At 43.7% G+C, this 22017-nt stretch overlaps 1 protein-coding gene across 3 annotated transcripts; it reads right to left on the reverse strand.

Annotated features, from left to right (window-relative positions):
* Positions 1 to 7504: 7504 nt before the first annotated feature.
* LOC143301309 (uncharacterized) lies at positions 7505 to 21114 on the reverse strand. Of its 3 annotated transcripts, none has more exons than XM_076615514.1 (9): positions 20982 to 21114; positions 20298 to 20373; positions 19656 to 19760; positions 18627 to 18845; positions 17781 to 17918; positions 17362 to 17514; positions 15904 to 15996; positions 11033 to 11228; positions 7505 to 10330 (listed from the first exon to the last, which is right to left on the reverse strand). In XM_076615514.1, exons 2-9 carry the CDS (start codon positions 20353 to 20355, stop codon positions 10210 to 10212), a joined length of 1083 nt encoding a protein of 360 aa, XP_076471629.1. In that variant the 5' UTR covers positions 20356 to 20373; positions 20982 to 21114; the 3' UTR covers positions 7505 to 10209. The 3 variants fall into 3 exon arrangements, with proteins under 3 accessions (XP_076471629.1, XP_076471627.1, XP_076471628.1); XM_076615512.1 differs by having other exon boundaries at positions 11033 to 11231; XM_076615513.1 differs by having other exon boundaries at positions 11033 to 11231; positions 20987 to 21061.
* Between the last annotated feature and the right edge of the window lie 903 nt (positions 21115 to 22017).

Genomic DNA, 22017 nt, shown 5'->3' on the forward strand with positions numbered 1-22017 from the left:
ACCCAGGAACCTGCACAACAAAAGAGGATTGGGCCTTTTTAGAGGAAATAGAGAACGAACTTGGAGACTCAGTCATTATCTGTGAAGACCTTAATGCAAGATCGAAATTATGGGACCAGCGGAACACCAACCCACAAGGACTCGCACTTGAAGGAATGATAGGGGAAATTCTTCTTAGCCCTTTAACGACCACATCCCCAACTCGCCTTGGAACAAGACAAGGGGACAGTGATAGTGTGGTCGACAATGCTCTAACATCTCCAAAATTCAGAGCAGAAATGAATGCAGAGACGCTTCCACACCAAGGCAGTGACCACCTCCCGGTAGTTTTCAGTCTACAGAAACTGTCAGATAAACCCTGTATGAAACCGCGTGATCCATTTCAGTATGAAACCAAAGAGACAACCGTCATCGAAAAATTAAGACGCAGAAGAAACAAATGAACGGCACTGAACAGGATGCAAACTATTCAGCCCCCATGGTGGAATACCGAGACACAGAGAGCCTGGATAGAAAAACATGCGGCTGTCAAACTTTGGCAAAAAGAAAAAAACAAAACCATCTCCGGACAAAGATATTGAAACAAAAATGAAAGAAAAAACTAAACAGTTTGAAGTCACTGCTCAAGAGGCCAAAACTGACAAGTGGAAACAGTTTTGCGAGGCACTCAGTTATGACACAATATTGACAGAGTTCTGGCAATTTTATCGTCGCATGGAAGGGAAAACGTGCACAACAACAACCCCAGACATGTTAGACACTGACGGAACCAAGCGACAAACGAAGAAAAAGGATCTGCCCTGTTCAAACGTTTCATACAACAGTGCGATCAAAGAAACTTAGATGAGAAAAAGAAATATGTTGAGGACTTAAACCAAACCCTTATGCAGACTGGACCCGATGATGACTTGACAATAGATGATCTAAACGAAGCAATAGCTAAATGCAAGAAAGAATCGGCTCCTATCCCAGACAAAGTTCGCTACTCGGACATCAAGGAGCTATCGGAAGAAGACAGAAGCAAACTTTTCAGTCTATATCAAAACAGTTTCCACAATGGACATGTGCCGGAGGACTGGACACACAGCTTCTTAAAACCCATACCAAAACCAGGAAAGGACCATCGTCAGGTAAGCGGCTACCGGATCCTAACCATGCAAAACATTGCTGGAAAGCTCATGGAATGCATGATAGCCAGGAAACTTGCAAGGCATGATAGCCAGGAAACTTGCAAGGGATCTTGAACACAGGCACATTCTCCCTTCAAATCAAAGTGGTTACAGAACAGGCAAGTCCACATGGGAAAATGCAGCTGCTTTTGCATATGAGGTGTATGAAGGATTTCAAAGAAAAGAAGAGACACTAGCAGTAGCAATCGACCTTGAAGATGCCTACAATAAAGTCCAGTTTGCGCACCTCATGGAGCTGCTACTAAGGTATGGAGTAAGTTTGACATTGACAAGATGGATAGCAGCAGCGCTTCAGGAAAGAACCGTCGTCCTACGCCTCGGAGATTGGATGTCTGCACCTTCTTAACTATCCATGGGACTGCCACAAGGGTCTCCGCTCTCTCCTGTCCTCTACAATGTCTACACGAAGGGCCTTGCAGACTTAAACAACAACGGAATAGCTCGGGTGCTTACTCTTGCGGATGATGGCCTGGTCTTCAAAACTTCGAAGGATGCTCAGGAAGGAACTAAAGCCGTCCAGAAACAACTAAACAATATTGTTCAATGGTGCAAAGACACAGGATCTTCCATCAATCCAGCGAAAGCCCAAACGTTGCTGTGCACCCTCAACAACAGAACCGCGAGCAAATCACCACCACCTGTGTCATTCAACGGGATTCAGATCGAGAAAACTGAATGCCTACGCTACCTAGGAATACACTTCGACAGGATGCTGACCTTCAGAAAACATACGGAAAATACTGTTCTCAAATGCAAAAAGGGCCTTTCAGTCTTAAAAGCAATGACAGCCAAAGGTATTGAACAACGCCACCTCTTCCTGCTATACCAATCACTCGTCCTCAGTGTGATCGACTACGGACTTGGGCTAACAACACCATCTCAAAGCAACCTAAAATTAGAGTTCAAAATGAAGCTATGAGGCTGATCCTTGGAACAACAAAAGACACGCCCACAGAAACCATGCGATACCTGCTTGACCTTCTTTCAGTGCAGGCCAGAAACAAGTTAGAACAGGTTAAGACCTACCTCAAAGCATTAGAAAACCCTCAAAACCCACTGCATGACGCAGTCAAAGAACCAAAAGGCAGCCGTCTAGGACGAGGAAGATTATGGATGGGGCAAGCAGAAGACACAATCCAGCTAGTATGCCGACTACAAAACCTGAAAGAAACAAAAGAATGGGAGAAAAACCCCGTAAACCTCAACCATCTATTCAACACAGCCATCTCACCCACTCTAGGAAGACATTGTCGGGAATGGCCAGAGGGCAAAACTGATGCGGAGTGAAGCTACTCATAGAAGAAAACAGTAAAGAAGAGGACATCATCATGTACACAGATGGCTCAGTCACCAAAGACCAATCCGGTTGGGGATTTACTGCGGAACAAAATGGAAAAAACAAGTAGGGAAGAGAATGCTGCCCACAAAGTCACAACCTCCAGCCTAACGATGGAAGTTGAAGCTGTGACACATGCCCTCCAGTGGCTATCGTCCATCCATACGCCCGGAAACCATGATTCTAACCGACTCAATGAACCTCATACAGAAAATTGAAAACGGAATTGGAAGCCCAGAGTGGCATAAGGCAATGCGCAACTTTCAGATTAAAAAACTCACATGGTCATACTGCCCGGGACATGCAGGTGTTAAGGGAAATGAGCGAGCTGACAGACTTGCTGGTAACGCAACACCAACGAGCGGCCTACATCAAGGAAAATCGGAAATCCTCAGAAAAGTCAAAGAATATCAAAAAGAACAGGTACAAGGCCATCACACCATCGATCGCCTCAAAGAAATAAAAGCAGAGAGAGCGAGAGGCCGTAAGTCTAACATGAAAGGTAGAGCACGATGCTTTGCAAATCAAACAAATATCGGCATCATTGCCAAACCAACACTGCGCAAATTTCTTCAAAACGGAACACAGTCTCTGTGGGCTTTTCCAAATACAATAGACTGAGCAACACACCAGACGCCACGCTCTTGGCATCAGAGATCTTTTCCCATCCCTCTTGCAGCCAATCAGTGGCAGCCTCTGTGCGTGTGTGTATGTGTGTTTTTGTGTGTATGTATGGGTCTGTGTGTTTGAGTGCGTTTGTGCATGCGCGAGGGTGTAAGTGTACACAAGTGTCAGGAGAGTTCTGTGCACGTGCCTATGTGTGTGTGTGAGGGGGGGAGGGGGGGTAGAGGATGAGGTACTATGTGAGTGTATGCATGCCTACACTGTGGGAGCAACAGGATATTGGAACGTGCGGGTGTATATATATATATATATATATCTTTGTATATATATATATGTGGGGGGTGGGGGGGGGGGGATATGGGCGTATGTGTGTGTGCTTGTACAAGTAAGTGTTCATCTGTGTGTGTGTGTGTGTGCCGTGGAAGCTGCGATACGTAGCCTAGAAATGAGTGTGTGGAGGAGGGGGTAGAGGAGGTGTAGGGTGTTGTGTGTGTGTATGTGTGTGTGTGTTGGGACTCATGTACGTTTATGTGTATTTGACTGTGCTTTCATATCTGTGAAACTGCATGTTTGGTGCATATCTGTTATGCATGTGTGGGTGTATGTGTGAATGTGTGTCTTCATGTTTTACATTTATTTGCTTATTTATCATCATTGTTGTCTTATTTATTTATTTATTCATTTTATTTATTATTGTTACTACTACATTTTTTATATTGTAATTATTTATTTTTTCATTTTTTAAAAATTTATTTACTTATTTATGCACGATTATCTATTATTTATTCACCTTTTTTTTCTCAAGGCCTCACTAAGCGCGTTGGGTAACGCTGCTGGTCAGGCATCTGCTTGGCAGATGTGGTGTAGCGTATATGGATTTGTCCGAACGCAGTGACGCCTCCTTGAGCTACTGAAACTGTCAAACTGACTGGAGCTACCTTGATCCTGTGAAACAGGTTTATTTCCTGAAATCTGTATACATTTTGCAAGATCACTTTTATCTCAGTCTGGTTCGATGTCTGCATCTAGTTGAAGATTAATCATAGTGGTAAAAGATTCCCGGAGAGTAAATCCCAAACTTTGCCGACGAAATTTTCCAGGAACTGTTCCTTTTAGTCCTTCAATCTGATCAAAGTTTCCCTGTTCCTATATGGCAATGAAATATGTGTAATAGAAAAATAAAGACGGAAGCACCAAGAAAGAGGAAGCAAGACCGACTACTAATATCATTTAGCTATCAAACACATATTGTAGAACTTTGTACAACAGCTTTAAAAAAAATAAAATAAAATAAATTTTAAAAAACTAAAAAACAACAACTTGTAAACTAGTTATAAAACTTTCTCTTTGGATTTGAATCGGCGGAACGTGTATGCGTGCACTCGACATCAATCCACTGAATCGCTAATCCTTAGGAGACTTAAGAAACTCATTTGATGGAACTTTCAAGCTTTTTATTTCATGACACATGCTGCTTATAGTTTTCTGTGTTTCAATTCCTCTGTGGTCGCAATAGTTCCTGATTATCAGCTATTCCTATATACTGTACTTAATCCAAGGTCATTTGCCTGAGAGCCTATGTGGATTCCGGAAAGAGCGCGGAACCACCGACATGGTGTTTGCTGCAAGGCAGCTGCAAGAGAAATGTCAGGAGCAAAATGTTGATCTGTTCTCCACCTATGTCGACCTCACTAAGGCCTTCGACACCGTGAGTAGAGAGGGACTGTGGAAGATCATGGCCAAGTACGGATGCCCTCGGAAATTTATTTCCTTGGTCAGCCAATTCCATGAAGGCATGCAGGCTCGAGTCCAGGACAATGGCGAAACATCTGCTCCTTTTGCTGTCACAAATGGTGTCAAGCAAGGCTGCGTCCTGGCTCCAACGCTGTTCAGCCTCATGTTCTCTGCAATGCTTACTGATGCCTTCAGAGATGGCGATGTTGGAATCGGCCTAAAGTACCGAACAGATGGCAAGTTGTTTAACCTCAGAAGGCTTCAAGCAAAAACGAAGGTCATGACAGACATCATCAGAGACTTTTTGTTTGCTGATGATTGTGCCCTCAACGCTGGATCTGAAGCTGACATGCAACTCAGCGTCGACAAGTTTGCCACTGCCAGCAGGAACTTTGGCCTTACCATCAGCACGAGGAAAACTGAAGTTCTCCATCAGCCAGCCCCAGGGAAACCCTACGTTGAGCCCAACATCACAGTCAACGGTCAGAGACTCAGTGCGGTGGAGCGGTTCACATACCTTGGCAGCACACTATCACGAAATGCGACCATCGACGATGAAGTGAACGTCAGGATTGCAAGAGCAAGCGCAACTTTTGGCAGACTCAGTGCAAATGTCTGGAACAGAAGAGGCATTAGTCTTGAGACCAAGCTAAAGGTCTACAGAGCAGTAGTTCTCCCCACACTACTGTACGCCTGCGAAACTTGGACAGTGTACCAACGACATGCCAAGAAGCTGAACCACTTCCACACAACATGCCTCAGGAAGCTACTGAACATCAAGTGGCGAGACAGGACCCCAGACACAGAGGTGCTCGCAAAAGCCACCCTTCCCAGCATCTTCACCATCCTGATGCATTCCCAGCTTCGCTGGGCTGGACACGTGGCGCGCATGCCAGACCATCGGCTGCCCAAAAGGCTCTTCTATGGCGAGCTGCAACAAGGGAAGAGATCACACGGAGGTCAGAAGAAGCGCTTCAGAGATACTCTGAAAGTCTCTCTTAAAGCGTTTGATATCAACCCTGACTCCTGGGAGGAATCTGCAGTGGACCGTGACAAATGGCGCGCTGCCGTGCACAAATGCGCCAAGTTGTGCGAGGCCAACAGGACTGCTGCAGCTGTTCAGAAGAGGCAGGCCAGAAAGTCACGGGCAAACAAGCCCCCTGACAATGATATGCCTGTCTTTGTCTGCCCCAACTGTCAGCGAACATTTCGTGCGCAGATTGGACTATTCAGTCATCTACGCATTCACAGATAGTTTCATGTGCATCCTCCCCCCCACCCCACCACCACCCTCCCCCCATCCCCCAGCTGGATGACAACGATGGTCATCATCGATCTCGATGGACACACCACCACCACTTAATCCTAACTTGTCATTTCTAAAATATTCCCGTTAAACAAAATAACTCATCGTGGCTGCATGAATATTTTAATTATCAGGTTAACCAAAAAAAAAGTAATTTATCAGGTTTAGAAAGTTATGTATCTTTGTATAGTTTTATGGTGTTCAAGATGATTCTTTTATGATTTCTTAAAATTAATTCATGAGTGTAGTTAACTAATGCAGAACCACTTCAATTCTTCAGCTAGAACGCACTAAAATAATTGATATAAATGATGTTATGAGTGACTTAACAGATAAACAAATTTTAGTGAAATGAGATGCAGTTAAACGAAATATGAATAAACAAATATTGATATAAATGATGTTATGAGTAAATAAACAAATAAACAAGTGTGAAAGAAGAGATCATTAAAAAAAAAAAAAAAAAGAAAGATTATAAAGCACTGTGCAGAAAAAGAAAATGTTTGATGAAAACTTGCCCACATCGCAACCCGACCAGAAACAACATAAAACAAATAGCAGCTTGTACTGGTTAACAACGACAGGGGAACCCTTTGTGTGTGTGTGTGTGTGTGTTTTGAAGCACAGCGACATCACTGAACTGGAAGGGAACACAGAAGGTGTGTAAAGCAGAGCCACATGCAGGGATGAGCGGAGTGTTCATGCAGGACACACACCCAAGTGTACAAACCTGGTTCTCAAACAGGGCAAAAAAAGAAATGGACAAATTTATCACCTTCATGCGCAAACAAAATTTTAAAAGAAAAATTCGGGAACACCCCTTTCACGCACAAGTGCTCAACCGAATCAAATATAACGGGAAATGTGACATTCACAAATGCTACTAGTAGGTACATACGTATATCTATACAAAAACTGAGAAGGGGGCAAAACAACAACAAAACACTCCACCGAGATATTCATTCAGTATGACACAATGCTGCGACACTTAGCTGACATTGTGCTTTTTCCCCATTTTTTTTCAAGGTACAGCACAAACATCTTTTTTTTATCTGGCTAAATGATTGTGTGTGGTAACGTATGATGAAAGACATGCGTTAAAAAAGTTCGTAAATTTCATTCTTTTAAAAAAAATGAAATGTGAGAGAAATTCAAGATTCACACCATGTATTGTTCTAATAATTCAGTTGCGGATACACTGATGTGTCAAACTCAACAGCAACCCCCCCCCCCCCCCCCCCCGCCCCCCAAAAAAAGGAAAAAGAAAAGAAGATAACAAAGGCAGCCTCAAAAGTATACCATTTAAGACCACAGCATGCACGGGCCTCACCTGATCATCCTCCGATCCCTGCATGGCAGCGTGCACAGAGAGAACAGCGGTGCTGACAAAATAGGAAACTGTTACAGGTATGTCTGCTGTGTTAGTGCCACACACACATTGTTCATTCATACCATCAGGCAGGTGTACGCTGACAACAGCACACAGTTCATCACCCCAGATGTACAGTCAAAACACTGAATTTGTGGGCCATATAAATGAGATGCATAGGTCCAGGTTTTTGTTGTTTTTTGTTTTGTTTTTGTTGTTTTTACCGCTGCTGTTTGGTATTTTTAAATTGCGGAGATTTACTTCCGTCATGCCACACACATACACCTCACACGTGGACCACTGGTTCCCATTCTGCCTCAAAATCTTGTCTTGGATTTAGCAATGTAAACCTTCATGTCCAATATAACACTCAGAGGAACAGGAATAGCTTCAGTTAATATCAAGGTAGGGTCAAGGAAAAGATCATGAAGATTTGAATTTTGTACAAGTTTGATTGCTATGTACGGGAGGGAATAAATTTTGGCCACATACATTCTCTCAAAACTGTGACACCGGAGATGTAAGATTTGGTACGGTATTTCTCCATGCCCTTTTCTTTGATGAAGCTGTGAAAATGACAAATAATCCACACCAATCATTTCGAATCAGGCAATTTCAATCCAATGGCAGGGATATAAAAGGTCACTTTGTCTTCGAAACTCATAGATTATACAGAAGAAAGGAGCAGGTGTAGAATATCTAGTGTGTGTTAGGAACCCAGCAGATTCTGCTTGGGAGTATGGGGCAGGGAAGCGGGGCCTCGTGTCTGAACCATAAAAAGTGGACGGATTAAAAACACTAAAGCCACTGAGTTCAGCTGATTAAGTAAGGAGTTTGCACTGGCACTATGGTTTGTACCGTCCAAGGAATTCATGTACCTTTCCATTTCAGACTTCCAACTGGAAATGAAAGTACATGATACATCCCCCTTTTGAACGAACAGAAGGAAGACGCGCGCGCGCGCGCGCGCGCGTGTGTGTGTGTGTGTGTGTGTGTGTGTGTGTGTGTGTGTGCACATTTCGTAGAGAGAAAAAAAAGATTTAAAAAAAATGTTTAAAGAAAGAAAGGAGGAAACGAAAAAAAGAATGAAAAAAGGGGTGGGGGTGGGGCTTAACTCGGATCACGTTCCTTTGCAAACTTTCATATTTGATACTTCATGAAAACACTTTCCCACTGGCATCTTTACATTTCACTGACGCAACTATACACTGGATGAACAAGTCAATTAGAATTGGAATGTTAAAAAAAAATGGATGGATTTTTTAAACAGCTGACCTTTTCTTGTCTGTCCTTTAAGTATCCATTGCAGAGAAGTGGGTAAATTATGCGTGAAAAATCTCCACCCTGCCCCTGATTTTCTGAACTGCGCTTACAGCACGCAAGATTTAACAAACTCGAACATGAAATCCTAAATATACCTCAATCAGTGGTACATACACATTGAGTTAGACTCAGATAATGGAAGACGAAATGAAACAGGGAGGGGGGGGGGTAGGGGGGAGGGGGTTCTGGTTGAGATTATTGTGATACAGTGCATTGTATCAAATGTTTCACAATCAAAGCCTCACTCTCTAAATTTGATGTTCCTACTGTCGAAGTGCTCGACTGACCACAAGCATGTTTACAGGCACACTCACGCACGCACACATACACACACACATACACGCGCGCGCGATCTGGGTAGTCATGTTGTGGCAGAATAAAAGTGAAGAAAGAACATAAAAAATTCTCTCATAGCCCAGTTACCCGGCACCCACACCACAGTCCCTCTCCCCCCCTCCTTCTCTCTCTCTCTCTCTGTCTCTTCTGATCGTCTAAAACTCGCGTAACAAGAAAGAAAAGCATGCTGAGGATTCAGCCTCTCAAACACCGCAACCTTCACCGAATCAAGTCCCAAGCCCTAACATCTTGACCTTATATAAAGGCGTCAGCCAAAAGGTCGTCAAACTCAACAAAGAAAAGCAGTCACGTTATGCCATCCCGGACAATCAATTAAACCTGCATGAATATGACAAACCGGAGACCACAAGAGCCTATGCTGGAAACACTATATTGTCACTACTGGCTGCAGCAATGTAACCATTGTGAATGTTGGCAGCAGGAAGATAATCATTTTCGCTATTGCCTGCAGCAACATAGCCATTGTTACAATTAGCTGCAGCAACGTAACCGTTGTCTCTATTGGCTGCAGCAACAACGTAACCATTTAACTATTGACTGCAGCAACAACGTATCCATTGTTGCTATTAGAATAGGTTGCAGAAACAACATAATCATTGTTTCTATTGGCTGCAGCAACAACCATTGTCACTACTGCCTGCAGCAACAATGTAACTATTGTTACTATTGGCTGTAGCAACAACGTAACTATTGTCTCTATTGGCTGCAGCAACAACCATTGTCACTATTGCCTGCATCAACAACGTAACTATTGTCACTATTGGCTGCAGCAACAACGTAACCATTGTCACTATTGGCTGCAGCAACAACGTAACCAACCACAGCAGGTGCTTCGCTGTCACGAGGCAGACCAACTGATCATGTGTCCATCCAGGTCCCTCGGGTGTGGGGCTACCTGGACCATTGTGGGTCTGTCTGGAGGTCTACCTCACCGCTTAGGTGTGGGTACACCCGGAACGTTGGGTAGGGTCTACCTTGACCCCTGGGGCCTGTACACTCGGTTTCCCCATACCTGGGTAGCGTTGGGTCCGAATCGATAAACCAGCTTCTTCCCCAAAACCGGTTCCAAGATCTGTCGATGGTAGTAGTACCTGCAATACAGCATGCATGTTTAATGCGCAGCAACATTTTTTTCACTCAACACCGCAAGACCGTGGAATTGTTGACCAAGGACATACTATGAATACTGAATGACACGGTTTGCTGGAATTCTCCAGCACACAACCTATTTACATCAGCTTATCGTCTTTCCCATTTAAGGACCATCTCTTCAGCCTATTACCTGCCATTCAGTCGCTAATCACTGTCTCTCTCTCTTTAATCTTTAATTCTTGTTGAGATAAAAATCTTTAACTGGCATCTTCACACGTCATTTGTCATTGCATGTGATTCATAATTTTCATACTAACGAAAGAAGAAGAACGGAGAAATCGAAGAGGGGAAGAACCCGGAATGAGGTGCGAGACGACGTGGAAGAGGAGCAGGAAAAAAAAAGATGAAGTAGAAGCAGCACAAGACGACAAACAAAGAGAAGAGTGAGGAGGGGAAGAAGAAAAAGAAGAAGAGCCGGCATCAACAACAGAAAGCACATGAAGAAAAAGAAGGGGCATGAAAAGAAGAACGATAAGAAAGACAACAATAAGCAACAGAAGGAGAAGCAGAAGAAGAGCGAGGAGAATTTCAGGCAGCAGAAACTGGAACACACACACACACACACTAAAATAAAATAAAAGACGGGGAAAATGACCAAAACAAAACCCAGACAGACATAACAGTGCTGTGTTGACACTGACCTGAGGGCACGGCTCAGCTTCTCGTAGGTCATCTGGCCGTTGTTCTTTCGCATGCCCCACATGTTGGCGATGGCCTTGGAGTTATTCAGGCGGAACGTGCAGTCGTCACGGTCCACCCACTCTATCAGCTCGGGATTGTACTTCGGGTCTTTCAGCAGGCGGTAGACAAACTCCCATAGGCGCTCCGTGCGTGTCACTGCTGCAATGTGGGAAACAGTGCAAATAACCGATATCGATTCTCTCTCTCTCTCTCTGTGTGTGTGTATAATGCCCATTGTGAATGTATACAAATATTTAGGTATTTGTTTTTCTACACGTTTGAGTTTTACATTTGCATGTAAAAACCTTGCAAGCAGAGCAAAAAATGCATTGTTATATGTTATTGTTATATGAAGAAATTGTCATTAGTACAAAACGAATCTCTGAAATTATTCCTAGAAATATTTGATTCTCAGATCCAGCCTATGATACAGTACGGGGCAGAATTATGGGGTCTTGACTCTGCTGCTATACACTGTGAAAAAATTCATCTATATGCTTTGAAAAAAATTTTAGGGGTCTCCCTTCAGACACCAAATGATCTCGTCTATGGTGAGACTGACAGATACCCAATATCGTTGCTCTCTACCGTTAAATGTATTAAGTACTGGCTCAAGTTAACACAAATGGATGAACACAGATTGCCATATAAACCATACAAAATGTTGTTAGACTTAGATAATAAGGGTAGAAGAAATTGGGTTTCAAATGTTAGAAAGAAATTATATGAGTACGGTTTTGGTTTTGTATGGCTAAATCAAGGTGTTGAAGATATAAATGTTTTTATTCGTGTCTTCCGCGAAAGATTGGTTGATTGTAGATGGCAAAGTTGGAATTTTGGTTGATTGTATATGGCAAAGTTGGAATTCTCATATCCAGGACAGTGACAGATTTAAGCTATACTGAATGATCAATAATTTGCATAGTGTTCCAATTTATACGCGTATGCATATTGCTACAGGTTTGAAGCATTTAATGACGAAATTTAGGTTCGATGTCTCTGATATTTTTACTCATCAGTATCGTTATAGGCAGTCAAACATTTGTAATTTGTTATGCCCATTATGCAAAGAATCAACTGAAGATGAGGTCCATTTTGTGCTTAGTTGTCCAGCATTGAGAAATATTAGAGAACGATTAATTGCACTCAAATTTTATAGACAGCCTTGTTTATTTAAACTCATTTTGTTATTGTCTACGAACGAAACTATTGTACAATATTTTGCTTTATATGTGCATAGAGCTTTTAAACAACGCAATGCTTATGTAACGTAATTTTTCTTTGTAGTAATATGCGACTTAATGTCAATTCCATGTGTACCCCCTTCTAAGGGGCTATGGCCTATATGAATAAAACATCTACATCTCTCTGTTTGTGTGTGTGTGTGTGTGTGTGTGTGTGTGTGTGTGTGTGTGTTGAATAGACTGATATTTTGCCCGGAAGTACTGATTTGCTGCTTTGCTGTCGTGAGCTCTTTAACACAGTCCATACGCTCAATCAGATCAAGACGTCGACTTGTTTGTTTGTCAATCTGTTCGTTTGTTAATTCCGAAATACAATCATCCAGCAGAATCCTTCAAGTTTCTCCCGTGGGGAATGGAGGTGAAGACGTTAGGAGGGGGCGGGGGGGGTGCAAGGATTGAGGGACTGTCATCTTTTGCTTTCAAACGTTGTACCGGACGGCTGACGTCAGAGAACCTCTGGTGGGACAATCTTTGGACTGGAGGAGCTTCCGCACTGCACGTGCACGTGAGAAACACTGAGGAGTGTGATTATTGGAGAAATCCCACAATCTACTCCCCCGTTAACCCCCTCAGAATCCACGGACGTATATTTGTCCTTGACAGAATCCCAGAGAGAGAGAGAGGTGAGTTCTTGGATATCCAGAAATGGAAAATCCGCTAGTTGAGAAGTGTTTTGCATATATGCAGATTGCACCCAAACCTGCGTAGACCCACGCAGAGCACAAACACCACGTGGGTTGTCAGTACCGCATCACGCCACATGGCCTGCAGCGTAGGGGGTTTCCCCTCCATGAATTAGACGGCAGACTGAACTGCAGGTGTGTGTGTGTGTGTGTGTGTGTGTGTATGTGACAATAGACCCCACACGAAAAACTCGGAGAGCAACAGTTACTGGGTTGTTAAACTCTAAAGTACGCGCATGTCAGTGTGTGTGCATGTATGTGTGTGTGTGAGGAGTGTTGTCCTTGCTGTTGAGGCCTGATACTCAGATGTGGAATGAACCGGGTGTCCGGCTCTGCTTGTGATGAATTTCTATTTCATTGAATTTATAATTATGTCCACTTGTTTTCTGCTTTAAGGACATGCGAGTTTGCTATAAGGACAATCGAGCTGAGTGTGTGGGGGTATGCGAGTGTGTGTGTCGGTGTACGGTGTGTGTGTGTGTGTGTGTGCAAGAGTTGGTGCGGTGTTAATTGTGGAAGTAGGAAGTGTTTCACGTCCGGTTTCGGTCGACAAAATTTTGTTTTATTTGCGACTCTTCTGTCTCTTGCAAGTTCCCCACCCACTACCCCCCCTACGCACACTACCCTCCTCCTCCAACCCCTCTCCTCCTGTGTCTCTACTATTCCCTTTTTCTACGTTGTTTAATATATTATGCATGAACTCTCTCTCTGTGTGTGTGTGTGTGTGTGTGTGTGAGCGCGTGCGTAAGCGCAGGTAGGCCTACTGCCGCGAGTGACGAAACGTCGCGCAGGGATCGTTTGTAACCGGAGCACAAATGGGAGTGACCTTTGTGGCTCAGGCGAGTTTCGGTTGTATCATTGCCTTTTTTGGAAAACTGCTCAACCGGCTTTGTGGTTTGTATGGTGGCCTCGCGAGCCCGCTGTTGTAGTGTGGAGCGTGTGTGTGTGTACGCACACGATCGTGTGTGTGTGTGTGAGTGTGTGTGTGTGTGTGTGTGTGTGTCCTACTTTCCAGCTCACAACCGAAACTGAAACCGGAACGTGAGTTTCAAAACAAAATCACTACTCAGTGCCACCTCCGTCCACCAACCTTCCTCCATCTTCTTTTGACATGGGCTCAGAAGACGGGGGAAAAAACCAGCCGACACATTATATCAGATTATATAATGAGGACAACCAGTTTCTAAGCCATGCAGCTGACAAGGGGGTGGTGGGGTGGGGTGGGGGTGGGGGGTGGGGGGTGGGAGTGTGGAAGACAGTGGGGAGGCGAGCAATCTGGGTTGGCTCCGTCAAATGCCCAGCAGCCGGCGTATTTATCTGTCTGTCCCCACCATTATCTGTCCTTTTATCAGTACATGACGATTGACTGCAGGAATCCTCCTAGGTTTTGCTTCAAAGGAAAAAGCGATGGATCTTTATTTACACCAGTACAAAAATAATTATATTATACTGTCAGTCTGAAACTGTCTCAATAACACACACACACACACACACACACACACACACACAGGGTGGGGTTGATGTAGCCTGTTGCGTGTGTCCTCGTTCATATCTATCGTAATTTCGCGGCAACTGGAGTCGTCATGGCCTCGTAGTAAAAATGAAGGTGTCAACAGCACTACAGTCTGCGTGCTTGATCCAGACGAAAGAAATCTCTATGACCAGGCGTCACTATCAGGCTGAACATTGGGGCTGTGCAAATACATGTAACAGTGCCACCCTAATGAAAAAAAGCCACATCAAGTAGTCGACTGAGAATAATCATTTAGACGCTGACCAACTGGGGAAAATCTGGATAGATCGAATATGAATTGTTTTTCATATTACTACCCTGTCCGTCGGTGTTTTCTCGCGCACGCGTGCACACACACACACACACACACACACAGAAGAGAGAGAGAGAGAGAGAGAGAGAGAGAGAGAGAGAGAGAGAGAGAGAGAGAATAATAATAATAAAAAACGAAGCCGGGAAATTACGGAAGGTCAGTTGTCGTTATTTTTGTTCTGCAAAACACAAGCTATAAGTAGGCCTATATTTCTCAAACAGTAAAGTGAGAAAGCAATTGCTATCGATAGTAAAACAAAATCACACACTCACACAAACACGTAGGCAAGTGAATTTTTCAAGACGACGCGTTTGATAGATTAAAAACTGCATGCTTACTGAATGTCTAACACTGATCATACGGTGTTTCAAAATGGCACACACACACACACACACACACACACACAGATATATATATATATATATATATATATATATATATATATATACATACATACATATACATCATATTAAAAATGGTAGGCCTGCATAAATTTTAAAGTTGTTCAAATCGGCACACAAGTTAAAATTCAGACTGCGTGCAAAATTCAAATCAGTGGCAAAGTCGGTTCATGGTTGTTTCTGAACAGCGCATGACTTGACCCGAAAGAGTCCTCTCTCTCTCTGTTGTTTCTTTCACAAAATTTTAATGGTTTCAAAGAGAATGTGGAGTGATGGCCTTGGGGTAACGCGTCCGCCTAGGAAGCGAGAGAATTTGAGCGTGCTGGTTCGAATCACGGCTCAGCCGCTGATATTTTCTCCCCCTCCACTAGACCTTGAGTGGTGGTCTGGACGCTAGTCATTCGGATGAGACGAAAAACCGAGGTCCCGTGTGCAGCATGCACTTAGCGCACGTAAAAAAACCCACGGCAACAAAGGGGTTGTCCCTGGCAAAATTCTGTAGGAAAATCCACTTCGATAGGAAAACAAATAAAAGTGCACGCAGGAAAAACAACAACAAAAAAATGGGTGGCGCTGTAGTATAGCGACGCGCTCTCCCTGGGGAGAGCAGCCCGAATATCACACAGAGAAATCTGTTGTGATAAAAAGAAATACAAATACAAATACAAATAACTCACATGGCCTTCTCTTGGCTGGCAGACGATCATCCGGGTTTTCTGTGGTCAGATGGCCGGCGTCTTGATACGGAAAGGGAGCACAATGGTTCATGCCTGGAAAAAAAAAAAAAAAAAAAAATCAGCATCAGTGTAAGCGATTCTGTTACAGAGATAAGTGTTTGAGGTGGTAATCTAACAGTATCGCGTCCACTCTCAATCTCCGCGGTAAAAACTGTGCTGAATCCGAATGCACGGTCTCAACCCCACCCGACAGTTCGGTTCATTTAAAAAAACAAACAAACAACAAAAAAACAACAACAACAACTGAATGCAATAGGCTACAATCAATGATAATAATAAGATAAAATAAAAAAAAAAAAAAATAAAAAAGAAGAAAGAAGAAAAAAGCCATGACGTACTTATTGCAGTGCGATCCTTTGTTCCATATACGCTGAATGTAACAGGCTATATTCAATAATTAAAAGAGGCCATGGCACAGATGTACTGGTCGAAACCTATACGATACAGATTTAATACTGGAAATACTGTGTTTATCACACAAATACTAGACATATAGATGTACTTTTCCGCCTGCCGGCAATGACAAAAACAAACAAACAAAAAACAAACAAAACAAAACAAAACAAAAAAGGGAAAGAAAAAAAAGGAAACCGTATACTTTGTTGCATAAATTGCACAGAAATACACCTTTGGCTTGCTAAACATTGAATGGGATAACTAATCACACATATTATTCAAGGGAAAAAAATATGGCAACAGCAATTGTTTGTGTGCAATTGTAATTGTAGAATGCATAAGACGATTTTTATAATCAGCAAATGATATTCGATTAAATGACAGGAAAGGCAATGAAAACATACTGAAATACAGCAGATGCATTTACTTCATGCATGGAACGTATCGTGAAGCCGGCAAGTGGGCGCTGCAAATTGTGATGTGTATGTTTTTTTCTGTGATAATGAATTGAAAGTCAGCGCAGCTTCTTTGCGGAATGGGTTTACACCTTATTTATCTATTTAATTCTAAGAGGAAAATTGAAGTTCTTATTGATTCTTCGTTACATACTGGCGTTTTATTGGCCCTAGACTGGGGGTGGGGTGGGGTAAGCAGTAAAAATACCTCTCTCTACCCGTTGTCTGATCTTGTAAAAGGAAGCTCTGAAACAAGAGATGTTGCAATCCATTCTATCAACAGCCTTCTGTTATACTGGAATATGTGGAGAGAAAAAAAAGTATACCTATAAGCAACTCCGGCACCAGGCTATTTATTATTCTATTGCATTGTGAGATTATTTTATAAATTTATGTGTCCAGTTACTCATTCATTTATTCTTATCCATTTATTCATTTCCGTTTTATTTGGGTTGGAGGGAATGGGATTAGTAAACACAGGAGTTTTACACATGGAAATATGGTGTGGAAAAAAAGTAGTACAATGCAATACAGTGTCCACACTGACCATAACTGGACGTCCTGTTGTGGTAGCAGTTGTCGTCCTGGTAAGCTTGGAACATCATGTTATCGTTCATGTTGTTGTTGTTCATGGCGTCTTCCATGTAGCACATGTATTTGTTGTCTTCCAGCAGCCTGGGCGTCGTGTCTGCGGTCATTTCTGTTGAACATACCAACACTTGTACCTGCAGTCACTGTGCTGGAGTCTTCTGCAATGTTCTAAAATCGTCTGCACTGTGTTTCTCCTCAGATTCATAAACTCTGGACAAGTATCAATGAATGATTAAAGTTTTGAAATCGAACGGCAGGATCTTCCATGTTATCAACAATGCTCCAAACACACACACACACACACACACACACACACACACACACACACACACACACACACACACACACACACCGCTGTCTCTAGAGGTGTGTTACCTTTTTTGACAGGGAAGGTACCAGGGATGTCGATGTCCACGTTAATGTCATAGGTCAGCCCCCCGCCCAGCTTCACCTCGGCATTGCCGTTACCTATGTGACACACCTGGAAACCAGCCTTGGTCTCTACCCACTCCCCTGCCACAGAAATCAAATCAAAGTAAAAAATGCAATTGGAAATTTGTTTGCGAAATCACAAGCTCTTTATACACAAACATTGTGATTAAATACACCATAAAAAGAGATTAATACTAGTCAATGCAGTCTAGATAGACTATGTAAAATAAGCCACACACACAGACACACACACACACACAGACACACACACACAGTCACACAGACACACAAACACAGACACACACACACACAATAAATTGTTGCACATGAATATGTACAAATAAAAATATCCAACAAATACATAATATCCACACACGAACGCACACACACACACACGCGCGCGCGCGCGCGCGCGCGTGCGCGCACACACATAGTTACACTTTCCTTTACTCATATATACGTGTTTTTGTTACGTGTATCTTGATACACGTATCTTTTGTCTTTGTAATCTGTATATTGTCATTCTTACACACACACACACACACACACACACACACACACACACACACACACACACACACACAGAGAGATATATATGTATATATATATATATATACCTCCTGTCTTTGTTACCTGCAGTTGTTGTCTTTGTCACATGCAGCTGTCCTTCTTACATGTAGTCTTTTTTATATACCTATGTGACACATATCTTTTCCTTGGGGCCGGGGATGGGCGAAGGGGTTGGGGGGACGGGGGAGGTGGGGGGGGAGGCACCGTGTGCACGCTCACCTTTGACAGCGAACAGGGAGGAGGAGGTGGCTTGCTCGGACACACAGGTGGGAAGGGAGGCATGGGGGGAGCCCTCCCACAGCCCGTCCTTCCCTGTCGCTGACCACACGGGGAATGTCTGCAGTTCCTCTCCCCCGTAACCCGGGTACATGCTGCTGTGGGGATGGCCCCATCCTGTTGGCGACGTTCCTCCCTTCTTCGGGCTGTAACTGGAGGGATCTGAACACGGAACACACACACACTTCACCACCTCCAGCAGTGCAGCTTCCACGGAACCAGGACCCAAGCCCGGAACAACATGAACCTACAGGCGTTATTAGCTGACTGCTTGTTAAACTCATTTCTGCGCGCAACACAATACTCATCATTTACTGTTATTGCATTTCCGTGACATTTTTCACTGCGACAGAGTTTCATTCAGCCTCGAGGACTCAATCAACACCCACGTTAATTATCAGCATTATCCTGAGTACAAGATTCATGTTTAGCCAGCATTTCTACATGTCCGCTTTGAGTTGTAAAAAAATCACCTGTATGTAAAATATAGTGCAATGTTTTGTAATATTTAGCGGGGTGTGCCGACAAACGGTTTGGCGTTAATTCCCGCCCCCCTTTTTATCATTATAGATACACTTTTTATTTATGCACTTGTTCATTTATAGATTGATATTCAATTCTGTCTGTCTACGATTCATGGATGCTTATTTATGAAGAAAATGATTTATCAGTAACTTGTAGTTTGACAGCGGATTGTGCATGTGGTCTCTTGGTTTCCATGTCACTGAACACACGCACAGTGAGAACAACACGGAAACAAAGCCCCAGCAGTGTCCGTTCATTGTACTTATTACTCATGTTGTCGTCCGCAAAAGAAACAGCAATGCACAATTGTTCTTTCAGTTACAGCTCTCTCTCTCTCTCTCCCCCCCCCCCCCCCCCCGCCCCCTGACCCGATCTCTCTCTTTCCTTCACACACACACACACACACAGTCCACAGAGTCCCCCAACCAGAGAGGACAGGACGTGTACCTGCGTTAGTCAGCTGAGTGAAGTTTTGGGACAGGACAGGGGAGGACGGCTCGCTGTCCGAACAACTGGACACACCACTGTCTGGCGAGAAGGCCACGCCCTCCACTGATGGACACACCACACGCCAACTTCAATCATCACGTACGTTTCATTGACCACGCCCCTCACAATTCAACATCAAGCATCATAGTGAGCTGAACATCAACCACCAGTAGCATCTCAAAGTGTGTCTTTACCATCATACAGCCACAACCTTATTGGCCACAGGTAGGAGTTAACAGCGGTTGAGGATAGGCACTCTTCTCATCAATTAAAAGTCCATGAACTCTTCCCGTTGAGGAAGTTAATACACCTCCCCACATCCTGGAATGAAAAAATGTTTTTATTTCCCTTCAGAAATCTCACAAGAGCATCAGTTACACAATAAGTAATAGACCTGGAAGTTTGGAAAGAAAAGTACATTTTTTAGTTTTCCTTTGAAAATCAGTCCCCAAGAACAGTAATTTCGATGCTCCTCACACCCACCCCTCCTCATCCAACAATGAATTGTAACCAGATATTTGCAGTTGTCTTCTAAGTTGACCAGTCTGTTCTCAAGCCATGAAAGTGACAGAAAGCTGCTTACTTGTGTGCTGTGTTTACCTGTCTCATGAGCGGACTGAAGCAGGTCGGTGAACACATCAGACAACTCCGTCATCATGGCTCCTCACGTTCGATCCTGTGTGAGGCACACAGTGACAGCACTTAGTGTTTGACATCGTGTCAGTGGCACACTTAGTGTTTGACATCGTGTCAGTGGCACAGAACCTACCCCCACCCCACCTCCCCCCTCTCTCTCCTCCCCTCTCTTTCACACATCTATCAATGTGTATGTATACCAGCACCCAGTGTGGAAAAGGTGGGTGACAGTGGTGGGGTTGGGTTGGGTGGGGTCAGGGGGTCACCAGTCAAGTAGGGTCCTGTGCATTGGCACATCAAGTAGGGTCCTGTGCATTAGCACATCAAGTAGGGTCCTGTGCATTAGCACATCAAGCACGTAAGCTTATAATTATGTGTCCATGTTCTTAAATATGAAGTCATAGTAATCATGTGCATAATTTGGCATTGTTTTCAAAAGAACAGGTGGCCCTTGTATCAGGATGGAAAAGGTAAATCATGAAACTTTAAAATGCATGACCCCCACCCCCACCCCCACCCCCACCACACAAACACTCACACAAATCATAGTAAGCACAGAAAGCAAGCCTTGATGTTGTTCTGATGACAAATATGACAACGAACTGTAATGTTTGCATTCAGTTGCAGAAAGCTGCACACAGCACCAACCTTACACAGTGGAAGAGAGATCAACAAGCGCGGTGATCAGAGAAGCTGGAACTCCTGCATTCAACCTTCTGACTTCTCACTCCTCCCCAGCCAGACTCAGCTGCTCCCTCACGCCTCTTCCACACAACCTGCTTGGCAGTCTGAGGCTGCCGGCGTGGGGACAGGTGTTTGGGGCTTATTGATTGGCCAGTTGGCAAACAGAGCCAACCCGGAACGTGTTTACTTCGTGGTGATCATTGGCTGATCCCCCCACGCCCCCACCTCCTTCACTCCCTCCCCACTGTTCGGGATCCAATGGGCGGGGGGGCTCAGGTACGTTTGCGGTGAAGTTGGTGTTGACGCAATTGTTGTGGGCGGTGACAGCAAATCTCACCTGACGACTTGCCACGTTTTCCCCCTCATCACTCCCCATCCCACCTCCCCACTGCCTGTGTCCCCCCCCCCTCACCTCACCCCCCTTTCCCCCTTTTTTTCTTCGCCCCACTCTCTCCTTCCTTCTATTTTCCATCTTCTCCTGCTGTCACCCCTTCAAGATGGACAGAAACTGCCAGGGGTACAGTTAAAACGTGGACAGTGTTTTGGTCTTCTTCTTATCATTTAGTCGTTTTTTTTTGTGTTTTTTTTCGCTTTAACGAATTCCGGTTATTTTTATTTGTAGCTGCAGCAAGTGTATAAATGCAAGGACACTGAAAAGCACCCCCACCACACGCACACTCGCACATACAGTGTGTGTCGTGGATTTGCTTACATTGTTCTTTGATTCAAGTATTTTCGAAACTTCTCAACAGCAGAGAGATGTCCTCTTTCTCTGTAAATAGTTACTGTAACTGATAACGATAATCATAATGTACACTTATTCACAGTTTGTGTCTTTTTTTTTAAAATAGAGACCAAATCTCTGTTCACGGTCAAAACTCATAGATATGTAAATGACGAAATATAAGTGAAATATATCAATTCACACACTCTCTACAAACAGACATAAAAATACCACTCATGTAACTCACTTGCACACACACACACACACACACACACA

The sequence above is a fragment of the Babylonia areolata genome, chromosome 27, assembly GCF_041734735.1.
Source record: "Babylonia areolata isolate BAREFJ2019XMU chromosome 27, ASM4173473v1, whole genome shotgun sequence".
Lineage (NCBI taxonomy): Eukaryota > Metazoa > Mollusca > Gastropoda > Neogastropoda > Buccinidae > Babylonia > Babylonia areolata.